The 21,492-nt window shown below is 39.8% G+C and overlaps 1 protein-coding gene across 7 annotated transcripts in view; it reads left to right on the top strand.

Moving 5' to 3' along the window:
• The window catches only part of ROBO1 (roundabout guidance receptor 1), a 994,953-nt gene that overhangs the window by 594,109 nt on the left and 379,352 nt on the right, over positions 1–21,492 (top strand). The window contains exon 1 of one of the 7 annotated variants that reach the window (XM_084802515.1): positions 16,622–17,997. The exons of the other annotated variants lie outside the window; for them this stretch is intronic. Within the exon in view, the coding sequence (XP_084658641.1) occupies positions 17,943–17,997 (55 nt within the window). The 5' untranslated portion in view covers positions 16,622–17,942. Of the gene's footprint in view, positions 1–16,621; positions 17,998–21,492 lie in introns of those variants that run through there. 7 annotated transcript variants of the gene reach the window in all.

Here is a 21,492-nt window from a genome sequence, read left to right as displayed (position 1 = left end):
GGTTTTGGTCATAAATGGCTTTAAGCTTTTAGAGTTTCTTTAAAATTTTATATAAGACCATCTACTGAAGAAATCTGAAACCTAAGAAAAATATACTTGTTTTATTTATAGGCATAAGGAATCCCTTCAGAGCAAAGTATTTTGTTGGGCGTGATATTTTTAAGATTTTTATACACGAACATCTGATATTATGTTAGAAATAAAACTAGTTAATGTTTAGCCGTGTCTGGCACCCAGAACTGGATGGAATAAATGTCAAATAGAAAGGGGAGGAGATATAAACTTACAGCAATAGTTTCTTTTCCAAAGCTTCAGTCACTGAAAAGCAAATGTGTATTGATAGTGTAAATAATTATTTATCTGTATCCCTTTAATGCAGCAAATAGGGGAGTCAGGGAAAAAAGAAAGGGCATGGGGTTGGGTGGGTGGGTAAGTGGAAGGAACTGAGAGGATTTGGGGGAAGGGAATGATAATCAGAATATATTGTATGAACATTTTAAATAAAATTAAAAAGACCAATATTTTAAACTATCTTTTAAAAAAATATTGATTTATTTGTATTCTAGATATATGTGTAAGTAACTGCATATTTATATGTACACCAACTACATATAACTCCTGTGCACTGTTTATAACTGTTCTGTCGGAAGCCAGAAATGGACATTAGAGCCTCTGGAACTGGAGTTACCGGCAGTAGTGAGCTATACTTAGGCCCTGGGAATCAAACCTGGTGTGTGCTCTCAACCACTGAGCCATCATTCCAGCCCTCATGTTTTCACTTTCAAAAACACTTAAAAATTGAGTCTTTTTTGGAAACATGAAGAGATCAACTTTGTGAGCATCCTGCTCTGAAGTACTGAGGCAAAGCCCTCATTATGTTAGAGAAGTTTGGTAGTCTGAGACAAAACTAGGCACAACTTCTAGAATATAAAGCCTCTTTGCTTTTACAGAGGACATTTCACCTATATATAAAATAAGCTTTTATTATTTAAGTGATCTGACCATTAAAATTGCAGAGATAGTTGAAACCTGTGACATCTCCTTCAAATGCTTTAGTGATCTCTCTGGCTTTATGCATATTATTCAAGCTTTTGAATGGTAGCTGCATTTCAGGTTATCATTTTTACTAACTGAAGAATTATATGATATATATATATATATGTATATATATCATTATATGTTATACCATTATAACTTTTCCCTGTTCTTTAATGATATTAGCCTTAACACAATAAATCTGGCTTACAGTCTTAATATTTCCATAGAAATTATCCAAGTAAAATAGTATGCATCAACCCTTGTACCATTCTGTGGGTACCGTTTATTAAAAGAAACTGCTAACAATGTAAAGAATAGGAAATCAAAATAATATTACTAAGAATAATCCACAAGATTGAGAAATAGAAAAGTAGTAAACATTTAGAAACATTTGGGCATGGTGAAGCACATGTACACTCAAAGCTCAGAAAGCTAAGGCAGGAGGATCATCAGTCTTAGGCCAACCTGGGCTAGTTAACAAGACCCTGCCACATACACAGACACGGTTGGCAACAGCTTTCATTGTTTTTTATGTTCTAATTCATTCTCTCTGTTTCTCTGTCTCTCTGTCTCTCTATCTCTCTGTCTCTCTGTCTAGGTCTATGTCTCTGTCTCTCTCTGTCTCTCTGTTTCTGTCTCTCTGTCTCTGTCTCTGTCTCTGTCTCTCTCTCTCTCTCTCTCTCTCTGTCTGTCTGTCTCTCTCTCTCTCTCTCTCTCTCTCTCTCTCTCTCTCTCTCTCTCTCTCTGTCTCTCTCTGTCTCTCTACACACACACACACACACACACACACACACACACACTTAGAGGAGTTCTTTCCTGGTAGACATACCAACTTCTGTGAATGTAGGTGAGTCACCTATTTCTCCGAACCTAATTTCCTCTTTCTGACTCCCAAGGTAGAAACGTTAAAATTATTTCTACTGCTTTTATGAGGATTTATTGTCAAATACTGTAAAGTACGCTTCTGTTAACTCATTTGTATAGTGAGAAGAAAACACCTATTTTCCATAATAATGATATTTTAGAAGATGAGTCATTTCCATTCAATGTGTCTAGTAGCACAGACTGTAAGACTTAGACTGAAGTACATTCATGCGAAGTTTGAGATATGAGTATGCAGAACAAATTCTTAAGAACTGTTTGGTTCTAACATTATTTAGAAGATTGGCAGTTGATAGGGCGGAGAAGCCAGGAGGAGGCCTCTTGATTCACCATGGGCGCAGCTTCTGAGGTTGAATGAGATCACAGAGCGCGTGGACTGCATACAACCTCATGACAGAGAGCCCTGACCCAGGTTGCGCAAGGCAATTCATTCTGAGAAATGAAAACCAGATTATTTTAGTACATATAACACTGGGAGAAAGTATCTAAAACATAAAACCCCAGATTCAAAGCTTCAGACACGAGAAAAAGCAACGATGGCAGCTTTTTCTCCAACCTGCCAACCAATTATGTTTTTAGAGAAACCAACAAGTCTGTCTTCGCGGAATGTGTCTTCTGCCGTGAGTGGCAGAACTAGTGTCTTTAAAGTGCTTCTGGGATGAATGTGACCAGCCACTAAAGCAGCATGCAGTGCTACAATAAAACCAGGTAGGCTCATCAGTCTACGCATTTTATGTTACTTGGACCATTATCACTATTTTTATGGAAGAATTTATAAGCCAATTATACATATTTATAACAGTTATAAACCAGTATTGGTTTTTCCTCAGCGAAATGTGACTAGCATATAAAGAAGGCTTTAAAATGCCTAAAATTATACAAAGTGTCATTTACCTCATTGCTAAAAGACTAATATTTTACTAAATATATACTACATATATTGTTTTACTTGCTTAGTAAGGTGACTCTTACAAATCTTATTTACATACTGAAACCAATGCATTACAAACATGTGCTAATTATTAAGAGGAGGTAAGACCTATCCCATTTAAAGACCTCCAAATCTCTAGACACCTTGGGTTTTACACTAATTCTTTAAGACTACATTGACTTAACATAATAAAATAACCAGATTTTCAGCTCAAAAAAAAAAAACCCACAACAATTAAACATAAATAACAAAATTTAAGTTTTGAAATGTGTTAAGAGAATTTTATATCTCCATATTTTAACACATTATTATCTTTTTCTACCCACAACCCCCCCTTGGAAATTTTACTCTCTATAGTTAAGGAGAGAAATTTATATGTGTCATGCTCTATCCATCCAGCAGAGGGCAACAGCGCATTGACTGCTAACACTCCCACCCCCGAGCTTTTCCCAGAGGAAGTCTCTTTGTGAACAAAGATGCAGACTTTCATAAAACACACTGTCTCCTACTGTTCCCATGTACTGTGTGCAAGTACCTTGAGCTTGAAATTACAATTTTGATAATTTATCATAGCTACAGTGAATTCATTATCTCATATTAGCCCAACAGACCATGCTTGAAAAAGCAAGACAGTTAAATGGAAAAAATATTGTTTCTTAATTTTAAGAAAAACTTAAAAAGCACCAATTCCCAATATTAGAAAGTAATTTCTATCCATGCCCCTTTGATAGTCAGGTAGGGAGAAAATTCTCTTTGATCAAAATGAACACCTCTTCTTTAAAATTTTGTAAGTAGATGCTTCACCAGTATTTATACTACGTATGCATCTATTTATGGATCCATTTTGAGTTTAATACTTTAGCCTCCATTCATTATATTTTTTATTTTTAAACATGATTTTATAATGGATGGATGAAAATTGACTCCGAAAGTTAGAAATAATTTAATAATATGAGGAAACTATTGATTAAAACCCAATTTATGAAGCAATATATTTCCTCTTCCAGGAAACATATTTCTTTACTGTTTATGTAAGACTCAAGTTGTCATAAGGTCAGAGAATCTCTTTTCTTCTCAGACTTAAACTACTAATTTGTTTCTTTCCACTTTGTGCATATTCCAACTGCTCCCACCCTCACTCTCTCTCTCTCATTTCCTTCCTTCCTTTGTCCATCTCTAATTTCCTTACATATTTCCCCCACAAAGAAGCCTTTTTGCTTTGTGTGTCCCTCTGCCTCTGAGCAGGCCCATCTGTGTGGTTTTGGGATTAAAGATAGCCATTAAAGCCTAGTGGGCACACAGCTGAAGACAGTGGCACTTCCTGTCCAAGAGGAGCCTAGTTGAGCAGTTAAGGGACAGGGACCCATGACCCCATGGCCCATCTGTGCCTGACTGTTGAGAGGGCCTGTCAGGTACATGTCCAGGGCAAGTAATCGCAGCTCTCTGAGTCCATTATTGCATTTGCCAGGCCTAGAGGATGGGATTTCTCTATCCTTCTACTGTCTTCCAGCTTTTACATAGGTCCCACCCCCCCACCCCCCACATACACATACATGCAACCCTGTCTTCAGTGTTGCCTTAGCAAGGGTAGTATAAATGACTTTAGGGCTGGGCCTTCTTCTTCATTGACTCTCAGCATCTTGGGCAACCAGAGTCTCTGCATTCACTGTTGCTAAGCTGCTAGCCACACTGAGGAGAGCATCTTTTTTTCTAGAAGGCACTGTTTCCCCTTAGGCCTCATGTTCTCGTAAACAGGTAAGCATTTAGAAAATTCATTTCATGACACTTTTGCATATACCCTGATACAGCCTTTCTTTCTCCTTTTCTACTGTGTATAAATGGGGTCGTGCATCTCTGGACTTGTAATGAAATAATATGTAAGTGGATTTTCTCATTAGCCAAAGGAATATTGCTAATTTAGGAAACATTAAACATCAATGTTGCTAATTTAGGAAAGTTAATCCTTGGCTAGTTTCAAAATAACTAGAACTTTTTTTTATCACCTACATATCTATTATTTATATGATCACTATTTTTATTGTAGATGGTAATCAGGGACTGTCTTCCTGTTTAAAAACTGGGAAAATATAATGACATATCACATTTAAATTAGAATCATGTTTGCTTGTCCGTATGTCTCAGGGGGAATCAAAGTAGATTGCACTGTATATTCTCTTTTATATAAGAATACTATCTTAGCACCAGCACAATCTTTATTTTACATATATGCCCAATACTGCACATTTTCCAAACAGCAGTTTAAGTAAACACTCAATACTCCAGATTTAAGTTCCCTGAGACACTCATTTACCCTGTAATTAACTAAAATAATAGTTGCAAAGGCACCTTCTCTACCATATTACATTTATTGCACATACACACACATACACAAACACACACACACACACAGAGATCATCATCCACACAAGAACCAGTTTTTTTAAGACTCCATAATATCAAGTCCACACTACTCACCATAATAAATAAATAAATCTTTTTTAAAAAGAAAAAAAGAAAGAAGAGATGCCTCTTTTTGGAAGTAATATAACATAATTCTTTGAAAAACTTGGATACAAATTATTAGGATACATTAGCTTTTGATAATTTACTGAAATCCATGTGTATTATTCATAGTATTCTCCCGTTCAGTAGGCACAAATAACTGCAGAATCTAACAGTAACTCACTCCTAAAATATATATCCAATAGAACATTGAAAACAGTCTCCAGTGGGTATGAACGTTAGACAAGAGCAGAGTTACGAATCTGGACACTTAGATATTGGGGATGGTCATCCATTGTAGTGGGTGAGAGCTGCATTGCACGATACAAGATGTTTAACAGTAATCCTTGCCTTCACACTAAGTACCATAGCCAGATTCCACATCACCCAGCTGTGACGATTACAACCATGTCCATGTACTGCAAAGTGCCAATGGGATGCAGGTACGTGTAGAATCACCCACAAGAGAGGGCACTGAAATAGTAAACTTATATGCAGTTAGAAGTCACAATGTTAGATTCTCTTCGGAAACAGTAGATGGCCAGATGTCAAAAAACCTTCATGTAGAATTTCTTCATACCATATTTCCAGCATATAAGACAACCTCCAACATTTCCAGTTAAAATAAAGAACTTGGAATATACTTACAATATAAGACTACCTCTTCCAGCGCACAGCCTGTGCAGCAGACTCTGGCATGTGTCTATTTGCAGGCAGGGCACAGACAGCCCAGACACATTATTAAATGCCGGCAGTGCCAGCCTACACTACCCCTTTAAGGTGTGCTCCACACTCCCACACTCGACCCAAAGTGGGCAGATTCTAGTGGAGAGCCAATCCATTCTCACATTCTACTCCACAAGGTTCAGGAAGATGTGTGCAGCTTGCACCTCCCTGCTTCACATTCTCCCTCCCACAGAGTGGGGGAATTGCCCCCACTATATACACCAGACATAGGAAGCAAGGGGAAGCAAGCTTCAGGTAAGTACCCAGGCTATAAGACTACTCCTGACTTTGGCATGTACTTTTTTTTTAGGGGGGGGGGAAGGGATTAAAAAGTCTTATACACTGGAAAATACATTTTTCTTCCATTTAGTTGAGACCTTTATCCCCCCCCCTCAAACTTTTGTTTGCTATGCAGAATTGTAAGCAAAGTCATGCTTACAATAATAGCCTTGGAAGTCACTAAATACACAGCGGCATTTACAGGACTTAGAGAAAAAGGCAAGGTGAAAAGATAGGGTTTGAGAGCATTTATTTGTGACTGGTGCTGTGGACAGATGGCCCAACTTGTTTTAGCAGCATACTCCACAGAAACATGACCTGTTGGGCTAGCCCTTAAATGACAGGTCTAACGTTGGTTTTTCTGAGGCGGGGACTTTGATCTGAGACTTAAAGAATGAGTATAGTGGACTAGCTCAGAGGTTAAGGGCACCGACTGCTCCTCCAGAGGTCCTGAGTTCAATTCCCAGCAACCACATGGTGGCTCACAACCATCTATATAATGTGATCTGAAGGCCTCTCCTGGCCTGCAGGTGTACATGCAGGCAGAACACTGTAAACATGATAATAAATAAATAATAAATCTTTTTTTAAAAAAAGAATGAGTATAGTTAAAGGGGGAAGACTGTGTATAGCAAGACTTCCGGTTTGGTTTCCTATGTTAATCACATGGCTTCCATCTGAAAGACACATTCAAATGACGCTTTAAGGGAAGCATATATGTCAAAAAGCCTTCCATTTATTAATGCCTTTTCAAGAATTCTAATGGTTTAGAAACAGTAAGTGGAGCAAGATATAAAATGTTAGTGTTGCGAATAATCTGGCTTATTAGATTTTCCTCGACGTTCTTTACATTTCAGTGTGAGTTAAGCGGAACTGACAAGAACTCACCAATATTTAAAACAGATGGACTTTCCAGACAAACATGTAATTTTTAAAAGAGTGGCAAAATAACTCACCCCAAGAATTTCAGCATTATTCTTCGGCCACTGAAGTATTGGCCCTTTCTTTAATTTCTTTAAGGATATGGCTCATAGTGCAACAAGAAAGGAAAGATAATTAAGTCTTTCTAATTCCTATTGTATGGCAGGCCACATGTAGAATTTAGAGGAAAATAAAAAAATAGGGGATGTTAGCTAAAGTCACATGATTTAGCGAAGCCACGATGAACATGGGCTTCTAGTCTGATTTCTTTTTGACTACTGTGTTCATGTGCAGTCATACAATGCTTTCTGACAATAATTATTTTAACCAAGTACTGAACAATACATGTGCCCAAGAAAAAGAAACAATTAGCAATAATAATGAATTACTTTTAAATTTTTAGTTTCTCCAAAAGGTATCATTTAGGGGGGAAAAAAAGGCTTGATGTCATGATTTATTGCCCCTCCTAAAATAATAGTTTACTTTCTGGTGTTAAATAGCAAGAAGTGTGAAATTCAAGCACACTTGTGAAATACAAACATTTTGCTTTATTAATTGCTTGTAAGGAAAACAAATGGCTTCCCTTGAACAAACATGTGATAATCCTTAGGGAAAAGAAAAAGTTTTCCAGTTCAGAATTCTAGTAATTCTTCATAGTTGTCTGCTGTCTTTTCTCCTATGCATATTGCATGGGAGGCTTAATTTTAAATTAATGATTGGAACATTTACTCCAAACATTGGAGTAACTTGGTATGTTGTTTGCATAATGGTAAGCATGTTTCATCAACATTGAGTCTGCATGTTAAATGAAGTTCTCTCACAATTTAACTGGAAAAGCAGCATCCTTACATAACTTTCAATATCAGATACTGTGAGTCTTAACAGTCAACTGAAAAAAATTCACTATCTAGCAATGAATGATCAGTTGCATTTAACTTAACACATTTATGTTATGGAATTATTTCACATTTTTGATTCATGTATTGAAGACTGTTTTATAACATGAAAATTACCATATATGTGAGAGAAAGTTGTCATTTCATAGTAACTGTGTATGTGTGTTTTGTGCATGTGTGTCTGTGTTTTGTAAGTGATAATAGCCAGGGCATTGTTTATTTTAGACAAGAGCCCTACTACTGTTTATACTCCAATCTACTCACAGCAGTTTGTTGTCTGTCATTCCACAAAGTAAGAACATTTCACATAATATGCTGATTGCACACCTGATTGTATTCAAAGTGATCATTATAAATTTTTGTTTCTTTTGTTTTCCAAATGACCTAAAGTATTTCATCTCTATGTTATGAAGTAAAATAACTTAAAGTCTCTCTAGGACCCACTGCCATCTAAATAAAGGAATGCAAAATGTACAACTTCTAGAATGTGCTTCTAACAGTGTTTTTGTCACGCTGTGAGCATGGAAGCTTAGTGGTATTTCTCTTCCAGTTTAACTATTCTAACACTGTAAGTATAAAGTACTATTTAGAAATTTCTCTATAAGTGAAATAATTTTGTATGTTTCTGGTGACAAAGTTGCTTTGCTAACTGCAACAAATGTCTCTTTCGTTTAAAAATTACACATGTGATTAAAAAATGTAATAAGATATGTACTGTACTGGTGAAATCCTATCTTCTAGGTGAAATAAAGCAGCTTTAAGGCGATATATAACGATAGGAAATTGAGAAGATGAGATTAGATCAAATCAACAAAGACTTTTTGGTTACAATAATGGAGTTGGATGATTTCTCTTGGAATGTGTCCAGGATACTGGAGAGGGGGTGATTAAACTCGAGGGGAAATATATAATTATCCATGTTGTTAAGACAGTAGTTTGACATTTCATGTGGGTTTCAGCAGCAGTTGGTTTCCCGGCGACAATTGTGGGATGTGGATTCAGTATTTGTCCACAAGAATAAGCACCTCCATATTTAGAACCTGAGTCCTCAATCACACCAGGCAGCTATTAAATCCCAAAGCCCCAATTTAGCTTTCTAAATGTGAAGCCATTTTTCCATAAGCCATAGAAGAGAACAGACTAATAGGCTATAAAATAAATAACTTTCAAATTATCATGATACTACGCTTTAATGAATTATTTATCACTGTTGTTACTGTTATTTATGATAAACTTGGATATACCCTTTTCCAACGCTATTGTTACATTAAATATTTAGACCAATTTTGTGTTTACTAAGCTGGAAAATAACCTCTAAATAGAAAACTCCAGTACATCTCAAGATGTTTTTCTAGTTAACATAGTACTTCCTTAAGGAAGTCATTAAAATAACTGTTAGGATCTAGGTAAAATATTCAGAATAAACATATCAGCAGGTGGGACTAAACATACTTAACATAGGAAACAAGGCCTAAACTCAACATATGCACCTCAGTCCTATAAACATTTCCTGAAAAGATTTTTTTTTGAACCAATGAAAACTCAAAAACATGAAAGAGTTCTGTAAAAACACATCTGCAGAATTACACATAATGTAAATTACTTACAAAATAGTGTTCAAGTTGCAAGACTTTGGGGGTATGGCAGTGAGCTGTGCAGCTGTTAACTATGATCCCAATTGAAGAGAATTTTAACTCATGATTAGAATAGTGGATGCTCAGTTCTAGATATATCTGGGAGTGAGAAACTAAAAGACAGAAAAAATCTTATGTTATATATACACAAATCTCTCTTAATGTTTTCCCATATTATTTGGATATCTTCACACAATCAATATATGTTTTTATATGACATTATTAGGTTTAAAAAAATATTAAGTCACTTTGAACACTCCAAATACAAAATTAAACTTCCATATGGAGCAGAACTGAAGATTCGTGCACTGCAGAGTCACTTTCTCATACGGAGTCCCAAAACAAAACTATATCTTTAGACAAAAGTTCTACCCTGATAGTATTGTCCTACAATGAGATCTGTTCAAATAATGCTCTCTTAATCAATAACTTGTATTTGTCTCTCAAAGCCTGGGGTGTGAGTAAAAGTCAGGGCTATCAGGTCAGACAATGAGGCTTTAAAGCTAAGTTCAGCCTCCTAAGTGAGCATTCTCTGTCACTTCCAGCACAAAGGGGAGTGACATCAGGGACTGACCCAATAGTGCTTTCTGCTTGAGATTAAATGTGTTTAGATATAGAAAGTTATCACAAGCAGATAGTGCTATTTAATTTTCACTGGAATGGTTTATGCCCAGACCAACCAATGAACCAACCTAACCTAGCCCCTAGGTATGAAGGGGGAATGAGAACTATGCAAAACTCATTATTTCATACACAGGGTGCAATATCTAATAACTTAATATTCTGAACATACAGATTTTTTATTAGGAATTTTTTACTAGGCTGTTTGTCTGGGTAGGCTTATTATTGCTGTGATAAAACCCCTTGACCATAAGCAAGTTGGGAAGAAGAAATTAATTTTGCTTATCCCATGTCACTGCTCATCATTAAAGGAAGTCAGGACAGGAAATGAACAGGGCAGGAACCTAGGGGCAGGAGCTGATGCAGAGGGCATGGAGGAGTGCTGTTTACTGGCTTTTTTTTTTTTTTTTTTTTTTTTTGTGGCTTGCTCAGCCTGCTTTCTTAAAGAACCCAGGACCATCAGCCCAGGGCAGGTGAGGCATTTCCTAGGGAATGTTACTCTCAGTTTCAGAATGCTCATTAGTGAGAAAGTAAACCTTTAAGGCTTTAACATTACATTCTTTAAGTTTTGGTAAACAGTTCCAGATTCTTTGCTTTCAAATATAGTGTTCTAAATACACAAGTCCTTCTGCAGCCAGGAACTCAATCCTGCCCCTATGGAAACCCACTGAGTGGTAAATTGAACTAGATAAATGATTAAACTATATATTCGAGGAAACAATGTTTAGAAATATTAAAAATAAGTTCATTAGAGGTGCATATTTTTTCAAAACAATCTAATCACAGTGAAATAAACCCATTCATACAAGCATTTGATAAACATTTGAGCATGTGTCAAGGACCAGGCGCTGTCTTAAATGCTGGGAATTTGTGTGGAGAAAACCGTCAAGAATCCTTGGACTCCTATAACATCCCATGTGGATAATGTTAGCCAATAAAAACAAAAGGAATATGTAGTACCTTAGATGGGGATTAGTGCCCTGAAATCAAATAACAATGGCTATAACAGAACACATCACAGTAAGAGAACTATTGTGTAAAGATGAAAGTTTAAAGAGTCTGTTAGAAAAAAAAAAAAAGGACGTCTGAGAACTCTTCATACCCCTGAAAGCTAAGAGATAGGAGAGTGTGCATGGAAAGATTTGTGAAGGTAACTATTGCACACAGAGCAGTGGAATAGATCTGAGTCAGATGTTTGACTACTAACTTTAACGCTAGCATGGAGACCTTGGGGGTAAAGCAAAGTAAGCAGAGAGTAGAAAAAGTGGGAATTGAGAAAGACGGAAAGAATGGACCACGTGCCTGTGACCAGCCTTATATACTTCCTGAAGGAGTCACACTCCTAAGTGGATGTGGGGTAGAAACCACTGGTGGTGGTGGTGGGGGGGGGGGGGGCTGAGCAAAGACTTTGTCTTAGGATTTAACAGGTTTCCGATGGTGACTTTTTATAAAGAACGACCCAGAAGTACAGCTACAGTTGTTTCAGCTCATGTGCTGTCCTAGTTAGGATGATTGTGTGGCTCCTTTTAACACAGGCTTCATGCCAAACATCTATAGTTCCGAAAGGAAGGTGGATAATATTATTTTTCAAGTGTGGGACAATCCTGCAATGGTTGAATGCTACGGACTCAGTGATGTTTACCCAAGACCCAAGTTTTCTCACAATGCTGATTTGCATGTTAAAGGCATGGAGGAATCTCAGAATGTGTCGAATCCAAAGTCTCCCAAGTTTATTCTTCCATGGGACCCCGTTTTTCCCATGTGCAAAACAAGCTGGGTTCAAATATAAGCCCATGGCTTCTGGGCCATTGAACTCCGAGTTAATCTTTCACTCCCCTAACCTCATCTCAAAATTGGGGCAGTAATAACACCTCACAGCGTGAGAATTAGATCAGATAATGTTTGTAAAGTGCCGCAAACCATTCCCTCGGTTAATGATACTTCCCCACGTGCTCTTATTTGTGTTCCTCAAACACTAGCCATCTGCGAGCACTAACGGTGCAAGCTTTAATGCGATTCATTGAGGCTGAAAAGCAAGGTGTCAGGCTCTACCACATAGCACCTAATTTTAGACTATCTTCAATGCCCCAACATGCAGACAGGCTCAGAGGCAACAAGAGTGGCACTGATTTCACAGCACGTTAGAGAATATCATAGCAGCCCTACACAATAGGCCTTAGAAAGCTCTGGGGACAGGAGGACGTATCGGTGGAGTCAAGGAGGGTCTCTTCCACATTTCAAAAGTCCTATGGAACTTTAAAGTAAATGAAAAAAAAATGATGCCAAGCATCTTTTCTTCAAACGCCTATCTGACTTGGGGGATATACCTATACTAAGTGACAGGGAAACACCAAAATATTACAGGTAAAATATTCCCTATATATGCATAGAGGACACTAAATAGACTTAATATTTTGAAGTAGAAATAAATGTGAATTTATTTAACATTTTATTAATAATATTTATGGTTATACTTTGATATGGGACTAGGTCTCCAAACTGAGGGAAACAGTCAAATATGCATTTTGGGATTTGTAGTTTAGATGCCAAACAGTATATAGACGCTGAAGAAATTTCGTCTAAAAATTGCTAAATGGGCTGTTCTTTCCTGAGGGATGGTATCTTGTAGTAGTCAGCAGGGCTTTCCTGCAGCAGATTTTGAGATTTTGGCAGAGTGGCTCCCCAGATCTGCTAGAAGTTGCTGCTTGCACCCTGGGCTCTGTCTGATGCTCAGGTGTCGTCCTAGGAAAGAAGACAGGCAGATGTTCTGTGTCTTAGTTTCCTCAGGGCTCTGTTCCTCCTGAGCAGAATACTCTTGGATCCCTGAGACACCCTGGGAGTTTTGTTATTTCCTGAATTCCTGCAACTGCCCTCCCCCAACTTCAGGAAAGATAAAATCAAATCAGAGAAATGAGAAATCCCTGTAGCCTTGGCATTTTGCCTGTCAAAAGTCCCTAATCATGAAGCTGTTACTGGAATGCAATATTTTTGAGTTCCTTCAAACTTCTCAAAAAGGTTCAGAGAGATCCTGAAGTTCAGAAGTCTCCTATGAGATCTAACCCTCCAAATGGAGTTTTATAACCCACTGCTCTTTTCCTTCTCTCCTCTCTCTCTCTCTCTCTCTCTCTCTCTCTCTCTCTCTCTCTCTCTCTCTCTCCCTAAATTTTTAATCTAGCTCACAATGTAATGAATTTCATTATAGCGTTCCCCACCAACATTCTCACTGAAGTGATCAGAACTTAATTTTATTTATTTATTTATTTTATTATATATACAATGCTCTGTGCCTGAACACCAGAAGAGGGCACCAGATCTCATTATAGATGGTTGTGAGCCACCATGTGGTTGCTAGGAATTGAACTCAGGACCTCTGGAAGAGCAGGCAGTGCTCTTAACCACTGAGCCATCTCTCCAGCCCCCAGAACTTAATTTCTGAATGTAAATGAAGACACACTCTTACCAAATTGTCCCCTAAATAATTCAGAATGACTAGGAGTTCTGTTGTCGATGCACGAGCTACAGGGGACATGTCTTGAGTGTGTTCCTACGCATGTGTAGGTGATAGACGTGCACTCAGTTTTAGTCATAGAACACACAGAGATCATTTTGTGCATTCTTTCAAGTACCTTAGTGCTCAGTAACAAAGACACAACAATGACAAGTTGCTGGGAGAACTCCATCTCCAGGGATATTGAGAGCTGCCCACTCCCCCAGCAGCTCTGTGGCTTTTTACATTTTGGAGCTGACCCTTCTGCTGAGGTTTATTCTTTGTGTAAGAAGGAGATCTCTCAGGGCCTGGGAAATAGGCTTGTATTTGCATCTTATCCCATCAATATTTTATTTGCATATAGATATTTGCTCAGCGGGTGCTTGAATAAAAGTGAGTGAGTGAGTGAGTGAGTGAAAGAAAGGAGCTAAAAAAAAGTCTTCTAGCATTCTGACTTGCACCTGTCATGGGTCCCTAATACCATCTGCATGCAACCTCTTAATTTAGATGTCAATTGTATTGATATAGTTGACCAAACACTTTTAGAAAACACTTTGCATGAGAGTTTGTCCTAGTTCTCTCCTGGTGGGTACTTGGTGTTATCTCCCTATTCAATTTCATCTTTCAGGCTGGAACAGAGGAGTTTAATGGTGTAGTATACTGACGTTGAGAGATAGAAGTTAGTACTGATATAGTTTCAATTCAGTGGAAATGTGGTGAGTGTTGAAATAACTCTTTTAAAACGTTTATTTGTATTTTATCTGTGTGTGTGTATGTGTTTGTTCAAATATATATATATTTGAGTATATATATATATATATATATATATATATTTGAGTATATATATATATATATATATATATATATATATATATATATATATGCAGCACATGTATACTGGGACGCGAGGAGGTTAGAAGAGGCCATTGGATGGCCTAGACCTGGAATTATAGACAGTTGCCAGTCCATCATGGTACTAGGATCTTGCAAAAGCAGTGGTCATGCTTTAACACTGAGCCATTTCTCTAACCCTCATGGTGAAAGAGCTCTTGAAAGATCTTAGGAAAATTGGGGAGATTGAGAGATGCACTCTGGAAACAATGTACTAGGAATGTTTGCACAGGGTCTACTTTCTCAGACTGGATGTGTAGTGTCAGAGCCTGCGTTTAGCATGTGCAAGACCCTCCCACACTGCACAAGAAGGCAAACATTCTCTCTCTCTCTCTCTCTCTCTCTCTCTCTCTCTCTCTCTCTCTCTCTCTCACACACACACACACACACACACACACACACACACACACACACAGTCACATATACATATGAATGAAAATAAAAAGATATATCCTTCACTGGATGGAACTTCAAAATCTTTATTTAAAATCTACTTAAATAACCTGGGGAGTTGGGGAATTTTCTTTTTCTCCTGCTCCACTTCAACATGCTAAGCTTATTTAGTTTTTATTCCTAGATTATCTTAAACGTTCATTTTATTCCAAGAAAAACTTATTTTCTATGTTTCTCATCACATATCTTCTCACAAGTACCAAATCAATGGACATCTCTTAGCATTTACTGCACACTCTTGGTTTTGTTGCTGAAAAGATTCTTGCTAGAGTCTAAGACTTATCTCTGCTTGTTTACTGGGTTTTCAGTCAGCTTTCTCAGGATTAAATTCTCTTTTACTTTCAAAGGTAAGGCCCTGTTAACCAGGTAACTTTTTACAGACAGTTGCTCCAGAGTTCCTGGGCCACAGTAGCTACAACCTGAGTGAGCACACTGCTTTCTTTTAAACTTGTGGTTTAGTCAGATAATGCAGGCATTCAATTAAGGGAAAACTAGAAAACTACAATACTATACACAAAAGTAAACCCAGTTTCTTCTCCCCTGTTCCTGTCCTATGGGCAATGCTACCCACCACAGGTGAAGGAGCTAAGGACTCATCTTGGAGTCATATAGAATAACTTTGAAGTCGGTAACTTATTAATAAAAAAACAATAGCTGTAAGTGGCAACACTTACAATTTATGGAGCCCTCAGCTTACACTATATGGTTTTCATTGTGTCATATGTAATAGTAATTAAAAAGAAAGAAAGAAAGGAAGAAAGAAAGAAAGAAAGAAAGAAAGAAAGAAAGAAAGAAAACTATGAATTTACCAAAACTTGTTTGTTAAATATCCCGGGCATGTTTTACCTTGGACATAATTAGCTTAATCAAGAAGGTTTTTTTTTTTTTTCAGATCCCATTTTTTTTTTTTTCTCAGAAGACAGAATGAAGTTGGTATGGTCACAAGAATAATAGCTAACAAGTACCTGAGACCTTAGGACTTGGGTTGGCCCAGTATTTTGAAATGCTAAAAGCTCATCACTGCAAACTTTAGGTTAGATGTAGCCTCCCCTATTTGTTCCTCTTCTTTCACTTTAACTTGCTACTAAGTACAAACTACAAGTTGAAGAGACGTTCCTGTAAACCTAACTGTAGTCCCCAAGACCTGACCCCATCACTCATAGAATTTAGCCCTTCACCAGGACCCTCAGCAATGTCAACAAAAATAGAGTACCCGTGTACTGATATAGTCCAGATAATTCACACTGTCCTAAAACCTCCTTGCTGAAAGAACAAACCGGTTTTTGTTGTTGTTGTTGTTGTTGTTTGTTTGTTTAATGAGAATGGGGCGGGGTGAAGTTATTTGGAAGTTTGTTGCAATCCCCTGTAGCGGTAAAGAAGAGGTTAAGAGGGACCTGGAGGATTTTTGAAGTCTTTGGCTTGGGAGGTTCCATTTGGAGAAAGGTGCAGGGGAGCCGGGGATGGCAAAAGACACAAGACAAGTTCTCATTCGTTGAGATTTCAGCTCCTGAGTTGTTGAAATCTCACCTGAGGGCGCAGTTGGGCACTCCGGGCATGTGGATGGAAATATTAGCCAGCAGAACTTGTCTGAGCAGCGCCAGTGAGGGCATGGCAGGGATCGCGCGTCCCCTTTAAAGGTTCCCGAGCCGGCCTGGAGAGGGAGGAAACCCGGAGCGGCGGGGACTGAGGGGGAAACCCACAAGCTGTCGAGCCGAAAGGAGGCAGCGTGAGAGCAGAAACTTCAGACGCTGAAGCTCCCGGCGGTGCTAGGGCGAGCTCCCGCAGCATCCTCCTCCCCAGCTCCCGCTTCTCCACCAACTCCGGGCCGCCCGGAGCTGCCTCTCTGAAGCTTCTCGGAGCACCGGGTGAGAGCAACCACCCCGGGAAGTTTGGGCAGCAGCTTGGTTTAGAGGTGGTTACACGTTCTCAAGTGGAAGCAGGACCTGGAGCGATGCTGGGTGCTGCCTCGGGCTGGGGGCTCCCGGAAGGCGGGCGTACATCCACGGTTCTGTTGCGGTCCCCGGTGCCCTCCGCATCCCGCGAGTGATGGGAACAAGGGCCCGCCCAGACAGCCGCTGTCGCCGTACCGCCCCTTTGCTCTCTCCTGGCGCGCGGAGTCACCCAGGCGCACCCCTTGAACCTCGAGACTGTCCTCCTCAGCTGCTGCCGCTACCTTGACTCCAGTCGCCGCCAGAGGGGGGTGGCCAGCTACGCACTGTCTCTCCGGTAGACGGAGGAACACTTTTTGGGGGCATCTCTTCATCTGTTCTCACACCCCAACTTTGCAATCGCCGCGCAGCGGCGCCCGGGCACACGCTGTGAAGGCGCACGCCGGGAGGCTGTGTAGGACTGTGGAGGCAGGAAACCGCACAACTGCTCCTTGGTTTCGGCTCTTTGTTGTTCGCCTTGGATGATCCTTAGAAGTGGCAGAGCCTCCTCGGAAACCCGGTGCTAAGGAAGACAAACCGTGGAGTTTTTCTTTGCAAAAGGCTCCGAAGGATTGACAAGCCCCCGGAAAGGTCGAGGAGAAACTGCCCTGCAAACTCTTGGCGGATTGACTCACGTTGCTTATATTAAGCCTTTGTGTGTAGGGTGTATGGTGTGTGGCTTCCATAAATTTGGAGATCCCCGCTTCTCCGTTCTCTTGGCATGAGAGTGTATGCAGGACCTACCCGAGGACAATGATCGCGGAGCCTGCTCACTTTTACCTCTTTGGATTAATATGTCTCTGTTCAGGTAACCTGCCCCCTCTTTCTTCACCCTTGATCTCCTCCACTTTTCATAATCGAACCCTGAACCCTGAACCCTGAACCCTGAACCCTGAACTGACTCTTGGCGACCTTTCCCTTCTAAGACCAGAGGGCCTTGACCCTTTCCAGAACTTGTACAGGAAAAGGGGTATAGTTTACCATTTGAGGTTGTCCCTGTGGCATAGCTCCCCAAACTCCCCTGAAACATCCCAAACCCCTTTCGGTAGACCTCGGCCTTTGGCCAAGCTCAGGGCACGCCCAGCTTACTCTGGGCAACTGCCTAAGCACTTGGGTGGGAGGCTGCGGGTTGTCCCTGAGTTTTGGTCCCTTAGGAGGAAGCCGTAAGAGTATCATCCGTCTGAGGGACCCTAAAGGGTGTCGGAGTGCAGGGGCGAGCTGTGGGGTGGGGTGGGGTGGACTTGTGATCCGCACTCCCTAGAAATCTGGCATCTGGTCCTCAGGTCCCTCTCCTCCTCTTCCAAGCTCAACGGGTTGTTAGAAGTTGTTTTATGTAACCAAAGTCTGTAATTAAATTCGATGCTGAAGAAACTTGAGGAAATAACTCCTTCTCACGGTAGGATATAAACTATCCACTGCCTGACTGGGTTTAGACAGAAAACAGGCGGTCACAAGTCTTTGAAAGGGAACTGTAAGTTGCCTGGTAGTCCTCATTGGCAAGACAGAACAGAAGGCTGCCTAAGTATTTGTAGGATGCACTAAATAGTTGTGCAACTGCATACGAAGTGTTGGAAAGATGCAATTTAAGAAACCTTTTGCCCTAAGAGAAGGCACGGTATGGGTGCTTGCAAACAGCTTTCTTTCACTCCTTAAGATTCTCCCATCTGCAGATGGCTGAACCATGGACTCAACTTTTGTTTCTCCCCTCTTGGTAGATTCTGGTTTCAATCATGGATCCAGTTTCAGGCCTACACACACACACACACACACACACACACACACTGCACTTTGGGGAATTACTGTAGTCACATACTGAGTGAGCTTCAAGTTGCATCCCGGGCCTAACTGTTAAGAGTCACTTAATTTGCGTAAGGATGAAATAAATTTTAGGCTGGTTTGAACAGTTGTGGTCTATGGTGATTCTTTATGTTTGAATGAAAGGTTTTACTTAAGCAAAAAGGCTATAAAAAGGAAAGGAAAAAAAATCCACAAGAGTCAAATGATAGTAAATAAATACCTAAAAGTAGGTAAGCTCCTGAGCCGCTCGCTCCTTGGTTGAAAGTTAAAAGGCACCTTTGAACAAAGCTAAATAAGAAGCAAGCTAAGTTGTTACTCCTTTGAAGAAAACAGAAATGGAAATTTCAGCCATGGCTATCTCATCTATGTCACAGTGGATGGATGAGAAGATTAAACCAACTCTTTGGGGGCCTTTTCCCCCACTTCCAACTTCCCCTTTCTGTACATCAGCCTTTCTTCTCAGTTTGTGGATCTAGATGATTGAGCGTTTCCCCACTCCTTACTCCCAGCTGTGGATGCAAATCAGAAACATTAACATCTGATCTCTCCCTCTCTCTCTCTCTCTCTCTCTCTCTCTCTCTCTCTCTCTCTCTCTCTTTTTCTCCCCTTAGTTTAATTTACAGCCTCAGATACCTTTGAGATTTTTTTGTTGATTCACCTTCTCTGTTAAAGTTTGTTCACGTGTGTAAAGGAAGGTGTCAACGTGATGAACGACTGGTGGGCCAGATTACTAAAGATAGGGGGATTAATGGTCATTAGTCACTGTTGGAGCTGAGTTTGAGTATGTTGGGACATTTTATCATGCCTGTAGATTAAAGATAGGGTCACACTAATAGGCTTTCACTGAAAGCTGGGCCTGTCAGCCTTCAAAATTCTGTCTTCACTTGGGAAATATGTATGTGTGTGTGTGGGGGGGGGATGGAGTCTTCACTCATGTATAATAATTTGATCAAAACTTAATATCTGAGGTCCCAGTTTGAACAAATGTGGGGCATGTTTGCAATCTTATAGGTAACACTGTTTCTTGCTTCATTTTCACCTAATTTTCACGTGAGCCGCTGGTTTTTGTAGCCCCTCCTGTTGCTTGTCCACTTTGCCAGGTCCCAGGCCAGAAGTGTCTTTCTAGCTGTCTCCTCCTCACCCACATTTTACCTGTAGCTTTTTATTGCTTTGCTGTCCGAATTTGGGTCCATACCATTTGGACCTCTGGGGTGGTTTCATGACCCTGGGCTGCAGCAAAATACCAGATTGATTTGGAAAAATAAAATTAAAAACACCTTAGCAAAGTTAGCAAAGTAACTAGTAACTTGGGTGTGCTCAAGACACCTGGTCAGGGAATGAATGAAGTTCTTGAAAGATTGTGTTTCATGTTTTGCCTCCAGCCCAAGATCACAGTCTATCCCTTGTTAATGGAGTGTATTTAAGAGAAATGTGGTGAGCTTAAATAAATCAAAGTGTACTGAGGGGGATAAGGCGCCTTCGACAAGATTTAACCTGTAAAAGCATCTATTGATTGTCAGTTCTTTTTTCTTTTCTTTTTGTTTTTAATACTGGCTGCCAATTTAACAAAGTCTACAGTTATCTTCAAAGAGACTATAAACTCTGTTTTGGTGAGTTGATGGTATATTGAGCATTAAGTATTAAGTTTGAGAGTGTTTGCTTTTATAGTCTTAAAAAAGCATCTCTATAAAAATACAGAAGCTAAAATTTGGGGGTAATGTGGGCATTTCTTTGGTAATTCATTCTGAAGGAGAATTTACCTAATCGGTTGTTATACCTGTGTTCTTGCCTATATATTTTTTTGCGGGGATGAGGTGAGGAGCAGTAGATACCCTGAAAACAACACAACCAAACTGTGAAGTCTCTCAGCACCTGATCCCACATGTTCTTTCATTAACATCTTGCTAAGTCCTTGGCTCAGACTTGCTTTCAGGTGAAGAAATGATTGGATTTCCTATCAAACGTAGGGTGACATCTGACTTTCAGACAAAGCACAAGTTCCCCCAGTGCTCTCTTACTCTTCTCTGGGGGAGCTGCTGTTTCTCTACAGATCTCTTTTGGTAGAAGTTTCACTACTTGAGACAGGGTCTCGGGGTGTCTCTTCTCTTCTGTGTCTCTCCCTCCCCTTCCTCCTCTCATCCCTCTCTACCTGCCCCTCCCCACATGAGTTTTGGTTACTTCAATCCATGCTGATGACTTTTAAAATTTTGTTAAATGTATCCTTACTCTGTGTATGTGTGTGTGCTCCACTGTCATGGTGTGCATGTGGACAACTTTCTGGAGTTGGTTCTCACTTTCTGCTTTTTGGATGATGTGTGTGTCTTGCTTCTGCTGTGTTCTGCTGTGGCCTCTAGCCTTTAGGGGTGAGCCTCCTGCCTCTACTTTCCAACTCACCATATGAGGTCTAGGAATGCACATGAACTACCAACTCCAGCCTTTGTACATGGGTTCTGGGATCACACTCATGTTGTCAGGCTTAGGCATTAAATCTGCTACTCTAGCTTGG

Source organism: Acomys minous, assembly GCF_964271855.1.
Source record: "Acomys minous genome assembly, chromosome: 11".
Classification (NCBI taxonomy): domain Eukaryota; kingdom Metazoa; phylum Chordata; class Mammalia; order Rodentia; family Muridae; genus Acomys; species Acomys minous.
Note: the sequence above shows the minus strand (reverse complement) of the source record. Positions and strands in the feature narration are given on the sequence as shown.